Source organism: Eulemur rufifrons, chromosome 1 (genome assembly GCF_041146395.1).
Source record: "Eulemur rufifrons isolate Redbay chromosome 1, OSU_ERuf_1, whole genome shotgun sequence".
Classification (NCBI taxonomy): Eukaryota; Metazoa; Chordata; class Mammalia; order Primates; family Lemuridae; genus Eulemur; species Eulemur rufifrons.
The window spans coordinates 54,017,350-54,044,961 of NC_090983.1; the positions used below are offsets into that span (position 1 = coordinate 54,017,350).

Consider the following 27,612-nt stretch of genomic DNA (forward strand, 5'->3'; position numbering starts at 1 on the left):
TAACTTGTATTTAGTTCAGCAGGGTAGCAACCTGATGAATACCACAGCTCAGAGGAAGAACACAAGCAGACCACACTCCGTCCTGCCAGGTAGTGTGACACAGGTGCATAGCCTGTCTCCCAGCTTAGGCACTATCCCCAATAACACTCCCAGATTCCTCTACATAACCTTCGCTAGCCTACTTCCCAGGCATGTATATTTCTCACCAGTATCACCTTTCTGGGGTAATCTGGTTCACACTTCTCAACACTGGTAATAAGGAGGAAATCCTTAAACCGATGCCAGGGAAAACCAGAGTCTATACAGGAGGGAAACTGCTGGCATTTCCAAGTTTGACGAGAGTGGAAAGCACAACTCCACCTGGGCCATGACTTACCTTCAGAAGATGAGAGGAGGTCACGGCCATGTACCGGTAGGGTGTCTCTAAGGGAATGAGACTTATCACAACAAAAGGATATTGGGCCATCAGGGCTGGGCAAAGCTGGGTATTTGGCATAAAAACACAGTGCATCATAACGAAGTCATTTAAAACAGAATCTGGAGGGAAGAAAAAAGGAGAAAGGGAAATTAGGTTCTTGTGGCAATCTTTAGGAAAGCAGGAATGTAGATTTACTTGTTCTTGGCCATTGGTTCTTATACATTGGTTTGGGGTATGATTTTATTATACATAGAAGCACTTCATATAAAAACAATGATGTTGACAGAGCTTGAGATAGAAAGTCAATTTCTGGGGACAATGGACAAAAAGTATAGTATTTTAAAAAAAGACAGCCTTGTATGAATGGCACTAGGTACCTTAGCTGCAAAAAAATTTAAAAACATATACAATTAAAGACACACATAGGCAGTACCATATATGCAGAATTAGGACATGGTCATTTCTTTGTCTACTTATATACCGAGTTTATGTTTTCAACATATTTTTCCTTTATCTCTTTTTTACCTCCTATTTCCAGAAGGAGCAATGAAGTTTGAGAGGGTGATAGAATTATAGAAAAAGGAGATAGTAAGAGCAGAGAATTGGCGAGGGGAAAAAAAGCAACAAAAAGAGACAAGATAAAGGCTGAGTGCAGCAACTGGAGGAAAACAAAAGACATCAGGAGATGAAAATGGTGCCTGTCCTATCTTTGAAGCTATTTTTTTTTTTTTTTGAGACAGAGTTTCTCTGTCACCCTGGCTAGGGTGCAGTGGCATCATCATAGCTAACTGCAAACTCAAACTCCTGGGCTCAAGTGATCCTCCTGCCTCAGCCTCCCGGGTAGCTGGGACTATAGGTGTGCACCACCAGGCCCAGCTAATTTTTTCTATTTTTAGTAGAGATGGGGTCTCACTCTTGCTCAGGCTGGTCGTGAATCTTTGAAGCTATTTTGTAGGTAGGTAAGCAGAAGGATGGGAAGGGAAAAAAGACAGGTCTCAGAGATAAGCTTCATTGACTTCGTCACTGAATTCGAGGCTGGTTCTTCACTGCAAAGATGGCACTCTCCAGCCAGCTGGATGGGGCAGCACATGAAGACAAACCTACAAACCGCAGGACTACACCCATTGAAACTTGGAACCCAAGAGGCCACAACCACACTGGCTGAGATTATGAAATTCACATAACTTTTCAAATAGAAAATGATGAGAAATATGCCAATTTTCACTCTATAAATTAGATTTCCAGAGTCCATATTCTTAATGCATTTATACAGGCAAAGTTTGATTCAGTGACTAAGGGTGTAACTGTTATACTCATTTAAACATAAGTAATGAGTGTGATCCCAAACTGTCAGGACTCAGTGTCACCAGACCCATCAGTCCCATTGTACTAAGGCGGAGAAGAAGCAGAGAAGGTGCCAGACAGAATCTGCATGAAACTTTTTAAACACAAAAGGACTTTGGCTTGTCTGAGTCTCACATCTAGAGTCACCTTGATATGTTTTATATAGTCTCTGAGGAGAGGGGAGGTCATGCTTGCTTATATGCCACCCAGAGAGCTGTGCTATATAGTAGTCGAACTTTTGATAAAGCAGAGATGTGACCGGGGTGCTCCGAGGCTGGGGAGGCGGTCACTCAGCATGGCTCCCCACCCAGCACCCACATTTCCATGTGGCTGTCCTGCTCTTTACTTGTGTGCATGACTCTCTGTAATCATTTCTTCCTAGAAAATGATTTCCCAAGTCCCTCAATGAGTAATCCTGGCCATAAAAGTAAAAGTCTAGGAAACTAAGAGTCTTAGGTAGAAAACAGATGTTTTGGTAAATCAAGAGAATGTCAAATTCAGTGGTGTAATCATTTCTACGGTGTAAACAGGTTTCACTGCAACTCAGATTTCTCACTGAATTGTAAAATCTACAAATAACAAGGGTCTCCCACTACACTGTAGCTGCAAATTTCATGGACCTACCCTAGGATTATTTTGTATTTTTGATTTTTGAGAAAGATACTGATTTGTTTTTTATCTCCAAGCCATGAACATTACTTGTAACATGAAACAATCAGAAAGACTTCAGGGAATGAAGTTTGATATTAAATTATGATGTTAGCCTGGTCTCTAACATCAAAAGTGGAAGGGTCAGGGATCATATCCCACAGGCCAGCCCTCAAATACACTAATTTCTAGGCCTCCATGCTTTTGTTTAAGAAGCAATGATAATCCAGTCCCCATCTCTTTTAGAGGTGACTTTAAAAGGAAGGATATATTTGCCCTTCATGGGTAGTAAAGATCCTACAGATCTTTCCTTAGATGCCATAGTTTCTAACATACCAGAATCTTCCCTTTGAGATAATCCTCACAGTAGGGGAGATGCTGTTTCTTGCTTTATGCAGTCACACATTCTGGGCAAACAGTTAATCAGAGGGGAAAAGTCAGCTGCATTTTTTCTGACCTGAGGTCCTGGAAATTTGGTTTCTTTGAGGCTACGTATGGCTCTTGGAAGCAAGCAGTCCCCTCCTAACTGGTTCTTCAAGGGTTTCTGCATCCTAAATACGGAGTGTCCTTTCTCCAGCAAAGCTCTTATCACATTCTTTCAACCACTCCCCAATGCTTAGCTTTACTTTGTAAGACCCTCCAAGGTCTGCACCCCAAATTCTTAGACCTTACCTTCCTTTTCCCACTTAGGTATACAACAGTCTTGCGAAAACCAGCCCACTTGCTCTTCCTTGCCTGTTTCTAGTCAGTTCTAACGCTGTCCCTAAGTATGGAAGGCTTCATCCCCTTCTCAGGTAACTGGTTACTAGTCTTCCTTCAGGGCCACTTCAAAAGCTGAGTTTTCCATGATACTTTCCCAGATCCCTGAAGCAATAATCATATTCAGCCTTAAATTCCAGTTATTTGCACATTCCTGTATGTCTTCTACAGATTGCAAGTTCCCTGAGGGCAGGAGGGTGAGTCCCTGTTCACTTTGCCCAGTCCAAAGCTTCAGCTTAGTGCCTGCCCAACAAGATACTCAACAAATACTGGGCTCAAAGTAACCGGCCCGGAGCCAGGAATCCTGGCTATTATATCTACTAATTCCTAATTAATTTCCTACATAAAAATACTCAGGTAATCTATTTATAAATGAGAAACTGGAATGAGGAGATAAAATAAGAAGTCAGTGGTAAAATACTTTTAGGAGGTATATGATAATAATAATAATGATATCTTCACCTTGAGAATATTGCAAAGGTCAATTATGGAAATGGATTTTGAACTAACTTTTTGAGATAAATCTCTGAACTTCTCTTAGTGAGAGATGGTTTCCTATGGAGCTCAGGGTGCTTAAAATAGTAACCCATGACATTATTCTGAGAGACAAGCCAGTAACATCGGATTTTTTAAAAAAAGTTGACAGCTGTTACAAAGTCATATACAAGGTGATAACCAAAGTACAAAACAGTGTCATAACTCTGAACACTTAGTTCAGTGATGAGATTTGTTTTATTCACCCTCAAATCTCTGTGTTTAGGTAACAAGACTGGTTCACTGCAAGGAGGTGTTATGTGTTAAATTTTATCCCCCCCAAAAGATATGTTGAAGAACTAACCTCCACTACCTCAGAACATGACCTTTTTTGAAAATAGGGTCTTTGCAGATGTGGTCGAGCTAAGGCGAGCTTCTTAGTGTGGGCCCGAATCAAATATGACCGGTGTCCTTACAAAAGGGGGTGAATTTGGACACAGAGACAGGCACGCACAGAGGGAGACGATATGAAGAGTCACAGGGAGGGAGACACCACGTGAACACGATGGCAGAGATCGGGGCGATGCCCCGACAAGCCAAGGACTGCCAAAGATGGCCAGCAAACCAGCAGAAGCCAGAAGAGAGGCCTGGAATAGACTCTCCACCACAGCCCTCAGAAGGCTACCATCACCTTCATCTCAGACTTCTCACCTCCAGAACAGTGGGACAGTAAGATTCTGTTGTTCGAGCTACCTACTTTGTAGTATTTTTATGGCAGCCCTAGCAAACTGAAACAGAGGGGGGTTAGTTACACTGGGACAGTCACAGAGGGTACCATTTTACTTCCAATTGGCACAAAGCTGTGCCTTTTATGTAGGCAGCTTCAAATCCTTGATGGCTGTGGTCCCCAACCCCCGGGCTGCGACCCGGTACTGGTCTGTGGCCTGTTAGGCAATGGGCCGGGCATCACCATCTGAGCTCCACACCACCCTCCCCCCACCCATCACCCCCACTCCACCCCACCCCAGTCTGTGGAAAAATTGTCTTCCATGAAACTGGTTCCTGATGCCAAAATGGTTGGGGATTGCTGCTTTACGGGAATAGGTAGGATTTAAATTATAAACCCAATAAATGCCTATAGAAGGTCGATTTGAATAATAACCTAAGGGATGCCCACAGAAAACTATTCACAATATGTAGGAAATAGATGGAGTTATCTACACAACAGCCAGGATTGCAGAGGGCAGAGGAGAGACAGAAGGATTGGTCCCTGTCTGGCCACACAGGGATGCTCTTCACACATTAATACACATAACCCCTTTCCAAAGTTGCTTAGGCTATACACACTGAGGATGAATTCAGGATTTGTTTTAAAAAAAACAATGCCATGCCTGGATTTAATGGACACACGAAACTGTTCTATGCATATACCTGTTGCTTCATTTAAAGCTGGCTCAAGGCGTATTGTTTCTAGAAAATGCTCTAAAATTTTTTCAGGTGTTCCTGACATCACAGTATACCTGGATAAGAAACAAAAATGCCATTAGTTTTTCAAAAGAAGTCAAATCATTAACAAAACACCTTTTTATATAATATTTATCTAAGTTTTTTAAAAATTTGAGATTCCAGGGAACCATACACTCTTCATAGTAAGAGAGCTCATGCCCCTTGCCAAAATCACATAAGAAGACAATGGGAAAACCACAAAGTGAAGTAGTTACTAGAAGCAGTATTCTTTTTTAAACTTCTTGGATAGCAGCTTTAGCAGGCTGGGAACTGAGCAACTTGAGCCTTTTTCTAAAGGGGAATAAAAAGGAACAGGTAAAACTCAGGGCTGTCCAGGTGAAGTGTGGGAGCTGGCCCGGGAAATGAGCTAGGTCATCCATACATGGGTTGCTTGTAGCAAAATTTCAGTCCCACAGTTGATTCCCCTGCCTATTTCTGGAATGCTCTGTCTTTCCTGACTGTACACTGGCATATGCTTTGGAAATGCAGCTAATAATAAAACTAGAGAAAAGAGAACAAAACCCCAACCACCAATGAGCAAACAAACCAACCCCAGTAGCATTATGAATAGGAAATAAATCACCAGGAAAAAATCCCTATAATTTATTTCAATGTCAAATATAAATTATTGGTGGGGGCATTAGCCATTATTTCAGAAGATCCATCCATGGTGTGTTCTTCAATCAATATGGCAGGATTTATTTTTTAAATTGAACGTGGGTTCTTTCAAAGTCATATTCAAGACAGTGACAAAACAATAAGTGACAGCTGTAGACAAAGTACATTAAGGTGATCTGGGTGCTCCTCTTATAAAACTCAGACTTTGCTTTTCTGTTTGGCATTTCACTTAAAGCAAAGTGACAGGCAAGCAAGACAACAATGAAAATAAAATTGTCTACTGTTCAGAAAATTGATGGAACTCAGCTCTGGGAGCACCCAGCTTTCTTTGCCTTCCCACCGACATCCTTTCCTTGACTGTCTGAGACCTTTGAGGAGGTGTGTTGAGATCTCAAGAACATCCCTGACATAGTATTAAGTCTCAGGGTCCCCACCTACTGCCCAAGGGGGCGAAGAAGAAACATGTTAACATACGACCCTGCAAAATGGAGCATGAGGGACGCACCCCTGGTATCGAATGAGGCACTGCATGAGGTCTGGCTGATGCAGTCTATCTGGAGCGTGGCTGTTAGGGCAAACTGTTCTGTGAGCGCACGCACGGGACCAAAAGGAAGCTACAGAGTTAAATCTTTGAGGAAGCCTGGCTTTAGAACCTAGAGGAGAGGGGTGAGGGACTAGGAAAAAAAATAGCCTACTTTTATCTCAAAAGTATGATCCCTTTCTCAAAATAAACAAGGTAGAAGACAATGGTTTTTCCTCCTGTAAGCAATGAATATTTGAGGAAAGGAGAGGGCATATCTATAAATGACTTTCAACACTTAAATGGACAATACTGCTCAATTCGTTCAGCAATTCCTGAAATACATGATTCATCGATAGCGCTCACCAGATGAGCTGGAAGAGGAGTGGCATCTGGCCACATTCATCAGGAAACGGGGTTGGAGAGAGCATTCACCATCTGTCGAGTCTGTACTAGGCCCCAGACAGCTAGGTGGGCACTGAATAAGGTCGTCATGTTTACTCCTGCTAGTTAAATATTATCTTCGTTCTGCAGATGGAGAAACTGCTCAGCAAGGGGAGGCGTCATGCCTAAGGTCGCAGAGCTAGTAAGTGGGAGATCTCTGACAGAGCCAGGTCTGTCTGGCTTCAGAGAACCAGCAGGTGTCTCGTGGTGCTTTTCTGCCTGTCCACAGGACGCTCTGGATAGAGACGAGGTCTAGTTAACTGGAGCTCGTTCTGAACAGGAAATTCTCCATGTAATTGAAAATCTTTCTCTAAAGAGGGCTTTTCTGTTTGCTTGTTTCTGAAAATGGGTTTTGTTTAAGAGTATAATACATTACATCACATGAAAACTGAACAGGGGAACCTCAGATGGCATTGGGTAGCTATTGCTCATAGTTGAGGCTCTGCACAGCAAGCTAGATGACTGATACATCAATATGAAATGTGTTTCCTAGTCAGAAGTTGAATTCTGATAGAAGGTTGGCTTCACATTCTTGTATTCTTTGTTTGGACATCCCTTACCCAGGGTATCATGGCTGGTCAAAAAGATAGACACGGTGACAAGCCTGTCACCTCACCCAGAGAAAGCAGCCTCTCTAGACTCTGCCCACCTGGCCGCTGGAGACCCTACAGGAGCTTTCTTTTGCTCCCAAAGACTCCGTCTCGTGGTACAGCTGCCCTGGCGGCCTTAACCCCAGCCTCTCTTCCCAGCTCCACAGAAGGCCGTGAGGGGATGACCTTTCCTCAGGGCAGGCAAGTCCGAAGAGGGAGGGCCAGCAGCTTCTGGCCAGACTCAGCCCTCTGGGATCTTGGGGCGCTGGGGCTGGCTGAAACATGACGTGATGGCTTTGTTTCACGCTGGACACTGCCGGGCAGCTACTGCTTGACCTCTGTTTAAATAAGGTCAAGCCCACTTGAAGGCCAGACAGCATGGCTCTTTTCAGTGTATCACATGAAAGAGCTACTTGAGTCCACGTTAAAAGGGAGCCTTAATGGGTTACATTATGTAAGCTAGAGGTTTTTAACTTGTGACAGAAAATCTTTTCCCAGCACCAAACCTGCAAACGAGGACACTTCTATCTGCACCTGGAGCAGAAAAGGGTTAGGGAGGGGGCCTGAAAGAGACTATCTTCTTGCAAACAAGATGGAGTGGAGCAATGAGAAAACAGTAAGAAAAAAGCAACACAGTCACCAAAACAGTATAATCATTTCAAATTCTTTCTTTCTTACTAAACCCACATAACCACAGAGCAGAAAGATATCTGAAATGGTAAATGTTTAAGGGCTCCATCTGATTACCTAATATGAGAAATGCTGTTGTCTTATGGATGTTTTAATGTCACACTCAGAGTTGAGAGGTTTGGGCAGAATCTGGCAGTTTTGAAAGTTTAAAATGTATACGTAAACTATTCTGGATTTCTTAGGGAACAAGTGAATTAGAAAAATAATATTATTAGCAGCACCAACATGGTGACCCTCTTTAAGCTCATAAAGGACAATTTCTGAGGTGAGGCCCTAGAGCTCCCTAAATTTTCAGTCCATCCACAGACACGGTGGATGCCATGTTAAGGAAGTTGTCCACAACATCAGCCCCAAATCCATTTACATGGCGCCCCTCTTCAACCAACTCTGGTCTCATTTGGGAAAACACAACATGGAAAATGACTCCTTGAGAAGGCAGTTTTTCATTTTTTCAGAGAAATGACTTTGCATGGTGCCTTATTTTATAGTCATTGGTATTTCTTAAATGGTTTACTGCAAATATGCACAAGTTTTTGACTTATATAAGAAATTCAGATTAGACTACAGGACACAAATTAGGGGCTGTGATGGACAATCACACACAGGCCTAAAAGACATTTAATGCATGTATTAAATGGTTTCTCATTTTCTATTTCCTTTAGTTTGATGTCATAAGAAACCTACATTGGAGCTCACCCTGAATGGAAGATGTTATATCAAGCAAATGGTTTTGATCATTCCCCTGGGATATGAAGAGGCAAAGCAAGAGGACCCCCAGGAGACCTCCAGATCAAATGTTTCCAGGTTAAAAAATAAGCACCACATGTACTCACCATCAAATTGGTTTCACTGATCATCACCTAAGAGCACATTTAGGAATGACATTGATCAGGTGTTGGGCAGATGTGGGTGGGGGAGGGGATGGGTGTATATATACATAATGAGTGTGATGCGCACTGTCTGGGGGATGGACACGCTTGAAGCTCTGACTCAGAGGGGTGGGGGGACAAGGGCAATATCCGTAACCTAAACTTTTGTACCCTCACAATATGCGGAAATAAGAATAAAAAATAAATAAATTAAAAAACAAAACAAAACAAATGTTTCCAGGTTAAGACAAATTCTCAGGCTTATGTTTTCAGTTAGTATCATTTTCCTGAGACATCTGAAGAATTATTAAAGAATGTAGATTAAGCCTATATAATGGACTAGTTATTTTTTAAGGGCATCAAAGAACATCACTGGGGACAGCCCCAAACTTCACATAAAAAAAGGTCTTCATCCTTATCCTCCTCGGTGGGCTTGAGGGACAACTGTTAAAAACATTTAAGTGAGGACATTTTCTTTTTTTTTTTTTATTTCATCTTATTGTTATGGGGGATACAGAATTGCAGGTTACATATGTTGCCCATGTACCGCCTTTTCCCCCAAGTCAGAGCTCCAGGCGTGTCTGTTCCCCAGGTAGTGCGTGTTGCACCCATCATGTAGGTATATATCCCTCCCTTCCCCGCCCCCCCTTCCCGAGTCAGCACCCTCAAGTGTTACCATTCCCCAAACGGTGTGCAATGCACTCATTGTGTAGGCATACCCCCATCCCCTCCCCCACCCCCCACCTCAGTCTGATATCCGATTGGTGTCGTTCCCAGATGTGTATTTAGGTGATGTTCAGGGAAACCAATTTTCTGGTGAGTACATGTGATGCTTGTTTTTCCATTCTTGGGATACTTCACTTAATATAATGGGTTCCATCTCTCTCCAGGAGAACCATAGAGATGTCGTATCTTCATTATTCCTTATAGCTGAGTAATATTCCATGGTATACATATACCACAGCTTACTAATCCAATCATGTATTGATGGGCATTTGGGTTGTTTCCACATCTTTGCTATTGTGAATTGTGCTGCTATAAACATTCGGGTAGATGTGTCTTTGTTACAGAATGACCTTTTTTCCTTTGGGTATATGCCCAGTAATGGGATTGCTGGGTCAAATGGCAGGTCTACTTGAATCTGTTTAAGATACCTCCATAATGCTTTTGAGTGAGGACATTTTCAAGAATGGGCAGTAGCAAAAGAGAAATAAAGAAATTTCAATGGTAATTTTATAGTTTTGTAAGTGAAAAGCAGCTTTTTATATAGTCCTTTTTATGTTAGCTTTTTTGAAATATACGGTTTACAACGTTTACCATATAGTGCAGAGGATGTAGGTTTTACACACTGTATTTTGCTATAGTCAGCTGGGAGGAAGAAGGAGTATAGGTGTGAAAATTGATCAAGCTAGACTTGACTCCATGCTTTACCACTGCAAGCTCTGAGACCTTGGCCCAGTAACTTGCCTCTCTGACCCTAACTTTCTCCATCTTTTAAAAGGGGTTAATAAGGATTTGATAAAATCTGCAAACTATACTATGGCTATTTAATAGTATCATATTTCTTCTTGCCCTCTTTGCAAAGATGTTGATTCATCTAGATGAAAATGCCTGAGCCTTAGGCTTTTAGTGCAAACAATAAAAATTCATCAGTTACGGTGAATGTTTTGATAAAGGGAACACTCCATTTATTTGGCACACAAAGGAAAATTACTTGAGATGCATTCTCTTTCAACATATTATTTGGTAACATTTCTTTAGCTGCAGAATTGGTGTTTTTATTCCACTATGATTGAAAATTAATCTGCATTTTAAAAACTAGATTCTGCAATTTTCTGTGATTTCTTAGAGCCACGTTTCCCATTCTTCTGTCTTACCACTCCAGTGTGGGCACATGTGATGAAAAAGTCCTATGTAGGAAGTTTCAGCACAGGCTGGAACTCAGCAGACATATACTGAGAAAGACTCATGTTAAACAGGAGGCCTGAGAAATGAGAAGCAAATGCCCTTTGACATTAGCAGGAATAAGTATGAATAAGGATGAATGGATGCTACCAGGCTGCAATCAACAGATTGTTTTATATTTGAAATCTGGTGTCCATCAGACACTCATCCTGATAACAAGATAACAAGGTAACCACTGCATGAGAAACACTCCATATGAAATTCAAATACCAAAAGTTCTCATCACCTAGGGGCCTACCTATCCTTTGAGCTGCCTGGCATTCCTATTCCCATTGTTCTCTCATGTGCCTTCTGTTCCAAAGCTATTACAGTTGAACACTGTGTACAGAAAGTGGTTTTTAGAGTAGAGGAATATTCTATCCAGAATTACTCTAGGCAGCACCAAGCTCAATGCAGTGCCAGAAATGGATACATTATACTCCACAAGATGTGTGATTAGTCAATAGAGAGAAAAAAAGTCACACACACTGCCGTCTTCCACAAAAAAGGAGAACATGCTATTGTAGAAATGATGATACCATGTGAAAAGGTTAATCATAGTCTGGCAATTACAGTGTTGGATGCAAACATACTTTTGCTGAGGCTGTGAGTTTCCTTGATTAGAAGCTCTGTTCCCTGCTGGGACCTTCTCCAGCACCAAGACATCTTGGTCATGTTCTTTAAGTCTGACTGTATTCGCCTCAACGTCCTGCAAATACAAATTACACCACATACAGATGCTGCCATTTACTCAGACAATGAAAAAAATTTAAAATGCTTCAGAAACTCATTTGGTGCTTGTGATGCTAATTGTTGCGTCTACAAATTAAGTCATTTTCAAAGTCAAGGGCTGGAACGGTCAGAGAGAGGATCAGATGAAGTTTGAGGCATGTGTTTTTAAAATCTGCTTTTATCCTTTCTTCAGAAAAACAGCAGAGTAGAGAGTAGTGTGGTTACGCTCTGAGAACCCTGTGAAAGAGAATAGTATAGCACGAAAATAAGGGAGCAAAGGCATTTATTCTTTATAAAAATATGTGGAAAATAGCACTCAGCTTCAGCAAAGTTCTTTTTTCTTCTGAGTGTATTTAGTTTCCTTAGAAGTGGGGCACCTTTCTAATCAAAGGACTTTTAAAAAAAATCTGTTTGAACTGTGTTAAGAACCCTTTTCAGTTATTTTAAGTGATTTTATACATTACATCAATGGTCCTAATCTGATTCTTTCAAAGAATTTTTTGGCTGAGTGTAAACTCCTTGTGTGTAAATGTCAAAGAGTTAGTAGAGTTTACCTTTAAACTTCAATATCATTTTAAATAATTAATTTGAAAATTTTAATGTGCTTTCCCTTAATACTTGGGCCCCATTTTAAAAGATATCAAATAAGAATCAAGTCAAATTCCATTTTTTTATATCATTCTATGGTATAAATTTTAATTTAACTTTCTTTGCGTTAATACAATGCATTCCTAAGATAAACTTTGTTGTCAGAAATTTTGCCGCCAAATGCAAATGCTTAAGGGTGCACAGGGACAGGTGTCCATACATAAGGACGGGAGAATGATGTTGTAAACCATCATTAAGTAATGGAAATGCACCGGAAAGCAGAAAAGCTACATTTAGGAGTTTAGGATGGGATAGAGAAAGATGCTCATTTGCAAGAGGGAGAGGAGGGAGCCTGCTCTGCTCTGCAGCAGGGGAGGGAAGAGGGCAGAGTGCCCTAGAGAGAAAGACCTCCCAGGGGAGCTCCAGCGAGGGCGGGAAGGACCACAGGCCACCTGAGATGCCAGGGGTGTGGGGCACTGTCATCATCCCCAGAAGTCCACAATCAGGGCTCTACCAGCCGAAACTGGGTCATCCCTCCAAGGGACCAGGGACTGTGCGGTGGGGAGAAACCAGGGACCATCTCTTCCACCTATCACCGCTCTCACAACTCCCCTCACGAGCTCAGAGGAGGCTCATCTTCAGAGTCAACTTTTAAGTGCACCTGCACGACTCCCTCTACGACCCCGATTATTCTACTTGCCAATGTCTGAAATTCCTTTAGTTTGAAACAACTTCAGATAAAGAACTTAAAAGGGAAAATGCTTGGTTGGAGCAACCACCATTGATGTTAATTCCTACTAAAATGTAATCACTCAATAAATCAAGAGAGTGTGTGATGATATGAGAAAGGTTCCAATTTGGGAAGAGATAGGAGGTGGAGATGAGGACAGTCTAGGCTAGAGAAAGACATGAGTCTGGGCTGCCACTGTTTGGAGAGTAGAATGTGGAAGGACACGGAGAGGGATGGTCAGGGTGTCAGAGAGAAACTTCTCAGACTGTGATGTTTCGCCAAGGCAGTCTCTATTTATCATCAATGCTCATGAACCAGTGCAGGTGTGTGCAGAGGGACTGGCCCAGAATAACATTCTACATTTGCAGCTTTACCGGAATATCACCTCTGTGTCCCAGAATGCAAACCAGCACAGTGAACATGCCAGGTTTGCAACAAAGCCCTTTGCTCCTAGAGCACTCATTCATCACAGGACCGCTCAGTTAACAATAGGTGCAAATCTTCGCTCATTTGGCAAAGGAAATATGCGGTGTCCTACACCCACATATTGCTTCGGACTCACCCTCAGGATTCGGTTGAAATCCTCCTTGTCTACTCTTAAGAAATGGCAGTTATCTTCTCGTAAGACGATAGAGGCAGCTCGCGGGGCGTCATTCACTAGTGCTAACTTGCCAAAGTCGTCTCCTTCGTGCAGGGTGCAGACCACACCCTGCAAAGGGCAGAGCATTCAGATGAAGATGACCCCAGAAATGGAGCAGACACCCACCCGCCTCTCAACCCAAGACCCCTTTCCCCTAAAACACTGTAGGTATAAACGGGCTGTACCTAGGGGTGCCAAAGAGGATTATAGAATTCAGTTATAATGTTTCAGTTTTCTCTCATTGAGTAATACAGTCTATGGCCTAACTTAAATGTATACACTATAATCCATAAGGAGACAAGCCCCAGAAAGTACAATACTACTTTGAGTACAATAATTGAGATAATTTATGATTAAAGATGCAATAATGCCTTTTCTACATCCAGTAACAATGTTGTTGCAAGTTTAATTATAGCACTACATTGCTAATACTTAAAGCCACACTAGTAAATGGAGCGTAATAAAGTTTCAAAAAGAAAAAGATATATATACCTTGCCGTAAATGACTACATTCACTGATCCCTTTAGAATAATGTACCAGGAGGTACCTTCTTCCCCCTGGTTAAACACTAGACACAAAAAGATGAAAAGACTTATGATAAGAATAGAAGCACATCAATATAAATTACAGCTTATCAAATCATCATTTTAAGTCCCCAGAATTATAAATACGTAATATGAAAAAAAGTACTGGCAAATACTAACTTATTCAGGGGGCATATTATTTCCTTTTTTACAGAAAATGAAAGAAAGAGAAACACTGCACTCCTTGCTATGCCCTAAAAGACAGGTTTTTACTAGATATCAATTTAGCAGCAATCCACTTCTTAAAGCCATACACATTTCCCCCACAATTCATCAGAATTTATGCCATGGAAAAATAGTTTTTAAAAGTAATCTGACCAGTATTGTGACGTTTAAAAACATGCACGTTAGCACCACATGTTGTTTATAGATACACACCTATGTACAGTCGTGTACCCGTGGGGAATTGGTCCCGGGACCTCCCATGGATATCAAAATCCACAGATGCGCAAATCCATAGTGTAGTATTTGTATATAACCTATGCATATCCTCCCTTTTACGTCATTTCTAGATTACTTATAATACCTAATGCAAAAATGCTATGTAAATATTAATAGTTGTCATACTATATTATTTAGTGAATAATGACAAGGAAATAAGTTTGTGCATATTCAGTACAGATGCGACCATCCATTTTCTTTTTTTTTGAATGTTTTTGATTCTCGGTTGGTTGAATCCATGAGTGTGAACCCACAGATATGGAGGACTGACTATATTTTTAAAAAAATAAGTTGGAATGATAACCACTACATTCAGGTAGGAGTTACCTTGGGGAGGGAATGAGAAGAATGGGATAAAGAAGAATGAGGAGTCTTCAATTGTAAATGTATACTTTCATTCTTTAGAAAACACGATAAAATAGCATAATGTTTATGTTTGATAAAGACTGAAAAGGTGTAATATTCTCGATTTTTTGTTTGAAATATTTAATAATAAAATGAAGACAATAAGTTTGAAAGAAAAGAGTAAAAGAGAAAAAAAGGATAAGTCATCAGCAACCATAGGATAAAAAATATTAAATGCTGCCTAAGTATCTGGGGCAAAGAAATTCTCTCAGGCTTGGAGCCTCTAGCGGAAGCGAGAGAAGAAAAGAAAACAGGATAGTTCAAATACCATTCTAACTGGCAATCTCGAGAGAGAGATTAGTTCTCCTAAAGCCACACACCGAAGCGAGGTCACGGGGAAAGGCACTGGCTGGGGCCCAGCCTGAAGAGGAGCAACTTCCACCCCCCTTAAACACCGCCGTGAGCCAGTAGGGTAGACAGCGAGTGAGACTCAGGCTGGCACCCCCTGCCCATGCTGGTACTGGAAAACCACCATACTTCAGAGAAATTGACATATGCTGGGAATAATCACAGGTCCAGAGCAGTGGAAGTGCCACAGGACACCCCGCCAAGTCAGACCCGGGGCTAAGGGGCCGAGCATTTGCAGTCTGGCTTTCATGGCACGTGCTGGTGAGTGTGCCAGCCCGGCGAGGCCCCGGGACAGCTTCCACTTACACACTGTTCCTCCTTTGGCGTGAGACTCGAAAATGAGAACACCTGCTAACTCCCGTTTCACCTGGAAGAAAAAGAGGAAGAAGTGGAAAGGCCAGATCTGGAGGCCTTATGCTCCTTCTCGAGCACAGTGAGGACTGTCCCCCGGCTTCTCGAACGAACAGTCGTCTCTTGAGTCACTTGTTGCTGCTATGCTCATCTAGAGCCACTTTCACTGGATTTGCCTCTAGGTTTATAGAGCTCATACAAAAGTTATTTTTATAGAATAACTTATAGCCGATTCATACCAGAAAACCTCCTTAGAGAATGTTTAAAACACGGACCCACGTGCATTAACTAGACAACTTGTCTGCCTATCTTTTGCCTTGGGAGAGGTGAGACCACCGACAACATCGTATGATTCTGTTGCCATGAGTGGCTCTTCCCTGCATCACATATAATGCATTACTGCAAACATGTCGTAAAATTCAATGTTTTGACATTGACTAGTTAAATTTAAATGAGTGAGAAGATTTATATTCTTAGATAGCTAAAATTCCAAATTATTCCTAGATAGCTAAAATACCATTTTTTTAAAAAAAATTTAAATTATGGTTCCAAATGATGGCTCTATCTCCCTAAGAACCAGGCATCCGAGAATTTTCCACGCCGCCTGGGTACCTGGGGTTTGGGGTGGAAGAGGAGACGACCCACAATCCTCTCGATTCCACCAAGACTGGGGAAGTCAGAACAGGGGTATGCTGGGTACCTGGAGCGCAGGCAGGGAGAGGGGGCCTTCCCTTACTTCCCTCGCAGTGTGAGCTCGTGGAGCCTCAGGTGCTTGCCCCTATCCATGCAGGGGCTCCCCAGGTGAGGCTCCCAGGCACTAGACCTGCCCCACCATGGGGAGAGTGAGGATGACAAGGGCAGTGGTAGGTGGGCGGGGAGGCGGGCTGGGCCCCGCCCCTGGGTAGTCCGTGCAGGTGAGCAAGCCTCCAGGGCAGGTTCTGCCACTGTGAAGGAGCAGCATCACCTTGAGTGAGCTGGGAATGAAAGACAAATGTAGATGTTTCTTGGGGGCCTCAGAATATAATCTGTGAAAGCTGAAACCAACTCCTCCTTCTTCATGAATTATTAGCATGTAGGAAATGTGTGTTGCCTCGAAATCATATTTCTATGGGAGAAGGTGCTTCTATCCCTAGTCAGAGGCCAAAATTTCTGTCTCCCAAATACCCTCATCAGGTACAAGTTCAGAATCAGATATGGCCCTTGGGTCACTTTGTACCAGTAGGTGGTGCTATCGTGCCCTAATATATTCAACCGGATGCTCTGTTGAACTTTCTGCTTCCTTTCTCAGTAGGGCAGCAGACCTTGATGGAGTTGGCCCCTTGAGGCAGGACAGGGCATCTAGATTTCTCTTCTTCCTCCCTCTGGCTCCATATGTCATGGCAGGGATTCAGATCCCCTCCCCAGGCCTGGCACTCTTGTCTGAGTGTGCAGGTTCCAAATTTCACATCAGCCTGCTTTGGGGTTTAGGTCTAACAACATGATAATACCGATCCCCTTTCGGTGACTGTTCTTGGCTATAACTTCCTTAGCATCTCTTAAGAGAGAGCAGAGGTGATTTAGGAGATGGAATTCAGGCATTCCTACCCACCCCCGCCGTACCATAATACTCTCCTCCTGTCCTGACAGTGCATTTAACTCAAAGTCCCCAACCATGCTGAACTGAGAGACCACTTACTGTGGTAGACAGATGGGATAAGGCTTTGATATGAAGGAGCTCTTCGTAGATAATCTCCAGGTCATCCACCGTCCTCTGGCCAGGTCTATAAAGAACAAAGTGAAGAGGAAATAATGAAAAAATGGTCATCACTAAGGCTTCAAATATGGAACTGGGTTCAGGGGTCAGTAACATGCTCAGGGATTTCTTCTACATAAATAGATATGAGCAGAGGGAGCAATTGTGCCATTATAACCCCTACAGGGATTTTTGAAATGAACGTGTTCCTTCATGGAAGGATACGGAAGAAATCTGAAGTGCACAGGACCCTTCTATTCCAATTTCAGTGGAGGGAAGAGCATCCCCAGGCACACTGCAATTGACTAATTTATCTCTCACTTTGTAGATCATTGCTCTAAAAAATTGCTTTTCATTACCACCTTAATGACAAAACTTGTCTTTTAACACCACTAGAAACAATTGGTTTAATCAACTTGACAATTGATCCGAATTCCTTAGGATCCTGTGTGATATCTTAGCCTAGCAGAATAATACTGCTTCTGTCACTGTTACCTTGGGTTATATAATTTGCTTTTTCCAGAGGACTCAAATATAGGATGTACATAGACTCAGCTTTTCTTACCTGGCCCTGAGGAGGTGAGGGCATGAGATGAGGAGAAGGCAAGCAGTAGTGTCTGGGATTAGTAAGGAAGGGTGTAGGGCCACATTTCCCAAACTCTGTTCCACGGACCACCACTGTCTGTGAGATGTTAATCAGTTTATAGCAAGGTTTTAATTCTAAAATTTATTATAATACCAGTATCCAATAATAGTCTTTTAAGGAATGGTGTTATAAGCATTTTTGGCATTGGAAGACTGAGTAGATTCCTAATCACTTTTCATATCTATAATTATTTTGGAATACATTAATAGTGTTTAATTATATGGTTATTTATAATGGTAAGATATGATTGGTCAGTAATTTGATTTTGATTTTTTTTTTTTTTTTTTTGCTCTCTGCAATGTAAGGAATCCTAACTAATACGTTTTTGAAACTTAAAGACAAACTAATAAGGAAGTCAAATGAGAAACAATCTATACATTGACGGATAGGAAGCAATTACTCTCAGCTAATTGCTGCAGGCATGAACATTACCTGTTATATAATTATCAGTCTATTTTATGCATTTTGTCCTAAAATTCCAACAATTTATGGTATTATTCAATATGAAACATTAAAATCTTAATGAGCTACTGATGATGTACTATCATTACATTATCATTTAACAAGTGTTCCTTGGTCAAATGAATCCAAGGAGTGTTGGTGTACTGAGCAGAGCACTGGATTTACAGTCTGAAGATCAAGTTCCAAGTTCAAACTCATATTTAGTTCACCAGCCATGTGGCATCGAAGTCTCAGTCCCAGCTGAAAACTGAGGACAACGCCTTCCTGAGAGAGATGTTATGGGAGCCAATGGAAGCAGCAAACGTGAAGATTGTAAGTGAAAAAAAAAAAAAATCCAGTAAAGTGATACTCAAAACCCAAACACTTGCATAAGAAGTTAAACAGGCCGGGCGCGGTGGCTCACGCCTGTAATCCTAGCACTCTGGGAGGCCGAGGCGGGTGGATTGCTCAAGGTCAGGAGTTCGATACCAGCCTGAGCGAGACCCCGTCTCTACTAAAAATAGAAAGACATTATATGGACAACTAAAAATCTATATAGAAAAAAATTAGCCGGGCATAGTGGCGCATGCCTGTAGTCCCAGCTACTCGGGAGGCTGAGGCAATAGGATCGCTTAAGCCGAGGAGTCTGAGGTTGCTGTGAGCTAAGCTGACGCCACGGCACTCACTCTAGCCTGGGCAACAAAGTGAGACTGTGTCTCAACAAAAAAAAAAAAAAAAAAAAAAAAAAAAAAAAAGAAGTTAAACAGACTTAACAATAAAGTATGACATTTGGCCTAGCAAATTCCATCTGAAACTTAGTCGATTTTAGGTAAGTACTCTGAGTAGTCAAAACTGAATTGTAAACATGCTAAAAACACTTAATTGGATTAAATAATTCTGCAACCATATTATAATATGAGGAACATGACAGATCTAGTAGGGGCTAATTGGAGGAAGAAAACTTATCTTGCACGTTACCTTTACAAGGACAGCTTTAATGTGAACAAAAGAATATGAAAACCTTCTCTTATAGAATCAACAGGGGATATATTTCCTAATCCTGACTGTACAGAGACAGATACTAAATCCATGATCCGGGAGATGCCAGCCAGGTTCACCTCCTGCTAAGGATCACCACTGAAGGACACAACTGCACACTAATCTAGTGCTTAATGGTGGAACCCAGAAAGTAGGGGACCCATGTAGACACTGAAGACAAGCTGTGGCCACAGGGGCTCTAAAAGAGCCAGGCCTTCTCAGCAAGAGGCCTCATCTACTACTTGACTTAGACATGGGGATTTTGAAACTAGGACCCTTGGGGATTTAAAAGTCAATCAAGTTACCTTTGTCCATCTACTACTGTAAAGGCAGTAATGTGAAACTCTGAGGTAGGCATAATAGGATTATGGCTTTTCAGCCTGAGGAGCAGCCCTGCTGTTCTTGCTACTTGACATCAGCCACAAACAGCATGGAACCCTCCTAGAAGCTTGGCTAAAAGAGAAAACAGTCACCAAGTCTCATTCTCACCTCCATGGGCTGGGCTGTTATCATAGGAGGAGAAAAATTTAGCTAGGAAAAGAAAGGCTTAGAAACTTAGCTCTAAAATGTTGACAGATTCAAAGTTGGAACTTTGGGAGCAGATCTCTGCCAGTATATGGAGAGTGCTTACATAAAATCAATCTGAAATCTGTATTGATCAGCTATTCCGGATTTTTTTTAAAATGCTGCCTTTAGAATCTACAAGTCTCAATATAATAAAAATAATTGTATTTCATCTAAGATTTGAAACATGATGAAGAACTGTCAGACCTTCAATGCCGTATGCTAAAAATTTGACAAAGTATCAATAGCTCGAGGCTGACCTTTGAGCCATTACAGTTAGTCTTAGGACCTGCACCCAAGTGTGGGGGAAGAGACATAAAGATGGCAAAATTCAAACTCTTTTTGAAACATACTCCATTACCCCACTCCCCTCCACCATGGAGCACTCCCTGAAGCTCTCTCCTTCCCAATGCTCCTGCCCTCCTGGCTCCCTTTCCTGCTTTTCTGAACATTTCTTCTCCATGTCTTTTTGGTTTGTTTTTCTTTTGTCCACCTCTTGCATTGTGCTCTGCCCCCAAAACTTTGTTCTACCTTTTCTCCCTGGGAAAAATCCCCAACTTCCATCTAGATAATGATGAGACCTAAATCTTTATCTCCAAATAGCCTCCTTTCCTGAGCTCCAGTGGCTTCCTGGCCATCTGTTCAGAGATAACTCACAAGTACCACCAGCTCAATCTATCCAGAAGTACTCTCTCATCATCACACAAGGCTCCGTAAAACCAGATCTTGATTTACTTGTCCAGACACATCTATCTCCTCTCTTCAACACCTTCCCTGATAGCCACATTCTCCGTCCCAGCTATACCAGGGATCTCTCCATTCCCCAAACATGGTGTTTTCATGCTTCCAAGACTTTTTGCATGCTCCTGTCTTTGCCTAAGACATTTTTTTCTGCCTCAAGCCCAGCTCAGATGTCATCTTTCCAGTTTTCTCCAACCTTTATTCTTCCATAGCATATGGTCCTACTGCTATGATAATTATAACATACTATGATGAATGTTATTTGCTTAAATATCCATAACTCTAGACAGCTCTTCCCAAGAAAAGCAGTATCTCATAGTGCACAGGGCACTGGATTGGAAGCAGAAACTGGATTTGAGATCTGAATCATGACCTTCCTAGTTGCCCAGCTGGTCTCATGCCTTGTTTCTGCATCTGTAAAATGAGGATAATACACAGGATTGTTGCAAAGGTCAAATGAGTTAATATACATGAAGTGTGTATACTGGAAATATAACACAAATACAGTCTGGCATTACTATCAGGGTGGGTGTTCAATAAGCCTCATTATAATTCATGCTGAATTCAGGGTCTGCCTGAGGAAGATGGCAGCAGTATCACAGGCCAGTTCTCATTTTATGGCCCCAGGGAAATGGGGGCTGATGCTCTTATCCTTCCCATTGAGGTTAAGTAAGACAAGGTATCCACAACACAACTCACTTTTCATACAAGATGCATTTGTGTCATGGCAAATAGTTAATTATTGATAGAGGGAGGAGAGAAGATGAAAATGATGGATCTCACCTCTTACTCCAAATCCCTTAGCATGTCAGAAAAGGTATATTTTCCTTAGGATTATAGATTTATTCATTCAGTTGTGAAGAACAAATTGCCATCTTAGACCAGCGGAAGTTGCTCCATTTAACTGTCAAGATCAGTGGGTGTTTGGATGGAGGTCCATCCAAAACCAACAGATAGCATCTGTTGGACTGGGCCCCCTTTTTGGCCAGATTTTTGTCTGCCATGCTCATGATTTGATCAAAATGCTGTATGAATATGCAAACTAGCCTGGGAAACTAGCCCAAACAAGCAAAGCCATCACCACAAACAACAAACTAGTACTATCTGCAGACCAGAAAGTTTTAGGAATTGCTGGATAATAGAAAGCAGATAGGGACAGAATGTCCGACTGGCCGTAGCCCCAGCTCAGCATCCATCGGCAAGCACAGAGGGTAGAAGAGGGCGATGTCAGGTCAGCTAGGCAACCGGGCCCCTTCCCTCCCACGCCTGTCACACTGAGCAGTGGACAGTGGCAAAAACCTGAGACCTTCTCTCTAACACAGATGCCCGGGGAGGACAGGGTGAGCACTAGAGCCTGAGAGAAGCAGAACAGAGCGGATGAAAACCCCGGGTCCTCTGGGAGACACAGAGGAGGAGAAGGAGGCAGCTGTCCCAGGAGGGAAGTGCACAGAAAGGCTCCATCCCTGGGAAATCCTCTTAATGTCGGCAACTAGTGAGAGGCAGGGGGACGGCTTGAGTCTACCTGCTCCCCTACGTACCTGTCCTAAAGCAGAGCCTGCCAGGCAACCTGTCTGACGCAGGGTCAGCCCCCACTGCCTTCAGGGCAAGCTCTCTTGGCGGTGCCATGGCCACAACCGCATAGACACCCATGTGGCAGCCTGCTCCACCCCTGGTCTTCCGTTCATCAATAACCAACACAGTCATCTACAAAGACTTCCACGGGGACTCGCTGGATGCCCCAGAGAGATCCATGGCAGCTGTTGGAAACAGAATGGAATGAAGCCCAAGAACAGTTTGGTCTCTGAGTCTTAAACAACATCCAAAATGAAAGGGAAAAAAGGAAACCACAACAAGAACCAAAAACCAACCCTGTGGTCTGAAGTGGTCAATGTCATCACAGGGCAGGCCACTGTCATTTGGCAATCCACTCAGGTAGCAAAGAACGTTTTGGTCCTGTTTACAGAAATCTTTTAACGAGGTGAGAGAAGTCAGGACTGCAAGGTGTGAAGAGACTTGCTTTAAAAAATGAGTGTATTCACAGTTAGCAAAGCAACAAAAGCATTCCTGAGAGGTTTGCCATAAGCCAGGCCACTGTGTCCCTCAGGGGCCTCAATCTGTCATTAGGATTGAAAGTCGAGAAAAATCCCAGGGAGGAGGCCAGATGGAGCAAAAGTCAGTCTGGGCAACCTGTGCCCACCTAAGAGAATCAAAAACACCCCCGTGGATCTCAGTGATCGTGGCAGCAACGACAGAAACCAGCTCAGCCTCTCCGAGGCCGCCGGCTCAGAGCTGCCGTGCCATCTAGCGTCGCAGAAAAGGCTCACCTCTCTGCTCTGGCATCAGACAACGGTTCTCCCTTCATCTACCCCACCCCTCAGAGAGCACCCGATAACATCTAAAACAGAGCGGTCCCCACCACAATCACTGAACAAAGTCACATTTTAAAAGCGGGTTTCTCGTGGCAAACAGTGGCATTAAGCACCTTTCATGCTTTGGTCTTTACGGGGGTGACAGGGGAAAAAATGGAGAAGAGATCCCGCAAATCGGCCCCCAGCCTGTTCAAACAGTAATGAAAGGGTCCCAAGGACTGAAGGCAATTTGGCTTTCAAGAGTAAAGGGAACACTGCACCCGAGCGGGAGGAGATAACTCCCAGGTACCTTCATAAGAGTAACCTACAAGGCTGGGGAAGTGAATTGACTCTCTGGCTGCTCTGAGTGGCAGCCGGTGAATGTACCTGGTCTTTACTTGTCCTTCTCCAGATGTCACAGGGAGAGATATTAGGCATCCCTGCTTCTTTACAAATCTGCGTGGTGCCACATTGATGTGGATTTGTCGGATCCCGCTGTGGAAAGGCCTAGTTTCTGCAGGGGATGCATTCTGGCAGCAATGTCTAGTTACAGACAAGATAATAAACGGGGATGGATGGGGAAGCGGTTTATACATTAAAGGATGGGAGGGCTCAGGTGATATTGGAAGCTGCTGGTAAATACAGTTTTATCAAGGAATTTATCAAGGTCAGAGACAGAGCTCCTCAGTTATTGGAACGTGGATAAAATGAAGGATTCTTCCAGCCACCAAGCAGCACACTGGCATGGCCAGTGGTAAAGTATGCAGGTAAGAAAGCAAATAACCCAGTTCCTCTAGACCTGTTGCCTAGTAGGCCCTGGAACACGGGGAAAATACCCAGAAAAGTCAACATTATAAATATCTACATGAGCTCTAGTCAAGCTTCAAAAAAAACCCAAAAAACAAATTTAAAAAACCCCCACATGCTTCATTTTTTCCTTTGGAGGGAGAGGATGCTTTATTTTTGATGCAACACTTCATCTCAACCTACCTGATTCTCTGACTTCTAAGTCCTGTCTCAAATTTGGATCATTTTCCAACACCCTTAAGACCTTCTTAAGATCTCGCCTCTTGTGCTTCCCATAAAGGAAAGCATGGAATGATTTTGCATTTCCTTGTCCAGTAAAACCAGCAAGACATGTTTTTTTCTTTGCTTCCCCCCCCGGGACCCCTGCTTCTTAAGTGTCAGGAGCCTGGTGACTGGACATTTTAAGTGTCCTGCCCTCCTCTGTCTGCTCAGCTACCTGCCACCACCCGCTCACCTTATCCACTCAGGAAAGGACATTTTAAGTTTATTTTCTAGTTCTGAAAGCAACGCTTGTGTCCACGGGCTTGTTTCCTTCTTGGTGAAGTTGGAAATCAATACAGACTACAACTGCAATAAAGGACAAAAGCTTTATGAATATTTGTGAGAAATGAAGTCATCCCCATCAGGACATAACATAAGGGTTCCATAATTCAGGGCCTCTGAGCACTAAGTGTTTCTAGGTTTTAGGACAATGTGGTTTGATCATGTTTAGAAACTGAATATGCCCAACATTCTTACTGCAAAAGTGTTTACTACAAGGACACTCTAGAAGTTTAATATTAAACCTTTTAAAAGGTACAAATACACACAGTTTCCTTTTAAACTCCTAAGCAGCGAGTTGAGAAGAACAAACAAATTTGGATGGAGTCAGACAGTATAACAACCTGCCTTTGAGTGTGACATACATATGTGAGATAGACAATGAAATGTTTTTCATGAGCAGGTGCCATATGGATGCATTGTTACTTTTTCCTTGCAAAAATTCCATTCTTAATTAATCAGGGACAGATGGATTATCCATATTTTGGGGGGCATTTCGCTGCTTGCTCAGTAAATTTCCTAGAGAGGGAAAACTCAAGGCAATCTAGTAGAGAGGAAAGAATATTGTCAATGAAAGAAAAAAGAAGAAATAAAATTGGACTTCAAGTAAGAAGATTTGGGTCAGTTGGGTTCAACCACAAATACCGCTGTGCGATGTTAAGAAAGACATTTGGCGTCTACTAAGCTCAATTTCTTCTTCTGTACATAGGGGATTATAATCAGTTCTACTTAGTTCACAGAGCTATTTAGTGGTTCAATGAAGGGATGAATGTGAGATCACTGTATAAACTCTAGAGTGATATTTAAATATTAGTTATTATGTTTTGTTTGTGGTTCTGGCTAGAGGGCTGCCGTGGAGTAAGTTGACTCTTCCCAGAGCTGTGGGTTGTCAGTGGTTTCTGTGCTACCTTTAGACTAAATTTTCCAGCAACTCTTCAAGGGAGCAGTGAAGAGAAGCAGATTATCATAAGTCAGGTGCCAGATTTAGCAAATAAAAATATTGCATGAAACATACCTATATCAAAAATTTATTCATTGTCCATCTGAAATTCCAGTTTAACTGGGCATCCTGTATGTATTCTGGCAACACTGATCATAAGGCAATTAAAACAATAAAGCACTTCGTTTCTGTGGAATCGGTTCGACAGTGGATTTTAAAACTTTAGACCGAAATGACCAGGTAGACTCTGCTGTTGACAGTACATAGTAAAGCTCAGGATAGAAGATAAAAATAAAATAAGTATAGACTCCAGAAGCATATAACTCTGCTAGGAAAGAATAATCTTCATCATCATCATCATCATAACCCACTAGGGATTAGTGGCACATCCAGTATCTCCCATACTAGAGGACTTTTTTCCACAGTAGATGGTATACCTGTACTCTATTCAGGTCTGTATGGTAATAATTTAATAAGATGAGATTAGTCTGTAATAATTTTTTTTTTCTAGAGACAGGGTCCCGCCCGGTCATCCAGGCTGCAATGCTGTGGCCTAATCATACCTCACTGTAGCCTCGAACTCCTGGGATCAAGCAATTCTCCTGCCTCAGCCCCCTGAGTAGCTGGGACTACAAGCATGTGCCACCATGCCTGGCTAATTTTTTTTTTTAATTTTTTGTAGAGATGAGGTCTATATCGCCCAGGCTAGTTCTCCTGGCCTCAACAGATCTTCCCATCTCGGTCTCCCAAAGTACTAGGAATACAGGTGTGAGCCACCACTTCTGGCCTATAATAATTATTATATTTCCAAGTTGAACCTCCACGACATCTTTTCTCACCAACACTCAAAGCCTAAACCCATGAGGCATTCTGAACCCCTTCGGCCCATGGCAAGTGGTAGGACACAGACAGAACTGGGCCAAATCCTGAGTCCAGCACTTTCTGGATAACCATAGACTTAGCCTAAGCCTCTGTTTCCTAATCCATAAAATGGGAACAATATTAATTAATTGCCTCATAACTTTGTTGAAAGAATTGAGTTAAATAATTGTTCAGCACAATGCCTGGCACAGGGGTGCTCAATAAATGTTGGCTCTGACTAAATACAGTTGCACTTGTGTTTCCATTTAAAATCCCCCTGGGAAGTAGGGCAAGGGTAAGCAGGTATTTTGAAATTCATTTTATAGCCTAAGAAGTTTGTAACCTGGAGATGTTGGATGACTTCAAGGTAAACTGAAAAGAATAGAATCCAGAGTGCTTGTGCTCAGTATTACTTTTACCTTATTTAGCAGACTCTTGGGTCAAATGCATGTATCTCAAAGGCTACTATTAAATTCTCAAAATATAACAAATGTTTCTTTTCTGGTGGCATTGGGTAAAAATAAACAAACAAAAAATTCCCAAAATATAACAAATGTACTCTCATAAAACTCAGTATCTGGCTTTCTGTCCTTAGCCTTGATCGCTTCAGTCCATTCTCCAGAGATAGCAGAGAAACTGACCCACTGCAAATCTTACCATAGCACCCCTCCATTTCAAACTCTCCCATGGTGCCCCAAGTGGCTATAAAACAATATCCAAGGCATGCAGAAGGCATAGCAAACACCCGTGCTCTGACCTCGCCTCACTCTCAGCAGAGCTAGCACTCCTGGCGGGGCACTCCCTCAGTGTGAAACAGCTTGCAGTTCCCTGCAGAAACTTTCCCAGCATCTTTCTGCCCCACCTCCACTCAGTGCCCCTGCTGGGCTAGGAGCTCGATGTTTGCTCCGGGAAGAGCACTAAAATATTATTTTTTTGCTGTTCTGAAGAAGAACGGGCTTGAGAATCAACCTAAAACATCCAACAATCACAAACTGAATGCATCAAGAAACGTCCAGAGGATAAACTACTCTCCACCTATTTAAAAACTCCATCCTTAAAGAATACATTAGTTTAAGAGAGAATGTTATGATGTATTAAGTATAAAAAGTTAGGAATTAAAAGATACCCAGAGGGATAGGAACCAAAATGTTAATAGCAATTATCTCAGAGAGATATGACTGCAGGTGTTATCTGTTCTTCTTTAACTCTTGTCAGGGGTTTCCAAATTTCCTGCAATGAACAGATTGATTTTAACAATAAAAAGCCAGTGAAAACTTGAAGTAATCTCTAAACTGTAGATGGACAGCAAA

At 42.3% G+C, this 27,612-nt stretch overlaps 1 protein-coding gene across 15 annotated transcripts in view; it reads right to left on the bottom strand.

Moving 5' to 3' along the window:
• RAPGEF4 (Rap guanine nucleotide exchange factor 4) overlaps positions 1–27,612 on the bottom strand; it is a 285,602-nt gene that overhangs the window by 49,030 nt on the left and 208,960 nt on the right. For all 15 annotated transcript variants that reach the window (XR_011233694.1, XM_069470899.1, XM_069470936.1 and 12 more), the window contains 7 exons: positions 17,320–17,404; positions 15,600–15,660; positions 14,007–14,083; positions 13,437–13,583; positions 11,418–11,533; positions 5,075–5,163; positions 459–537 (listed from right to left, as the gene is read on the bottom strand). Coding sequence is in view for 14 of the 15 variants with exons in the window: in XM_069470899.1 (XP_069327000.1) it covers positions 459–537; positions 5,075–5,163; positions 11,418–11,533; positions 13,437–13,583; positions 14,007–14,083; positions 15,600–15,660; positions 17,320–17,404 (654 nt within the window). In the remaining variant the exon portion in view is untranslated. The remainder of the gene's footprint in view (positions 1–458; positions 538–5,074; positions 5,164–11,417; positions 11,534–13,436; positions 13,584–14,006; positions 14,084–15,599; positions 15,661–17,319; positions 17,405–27,612) is intronic.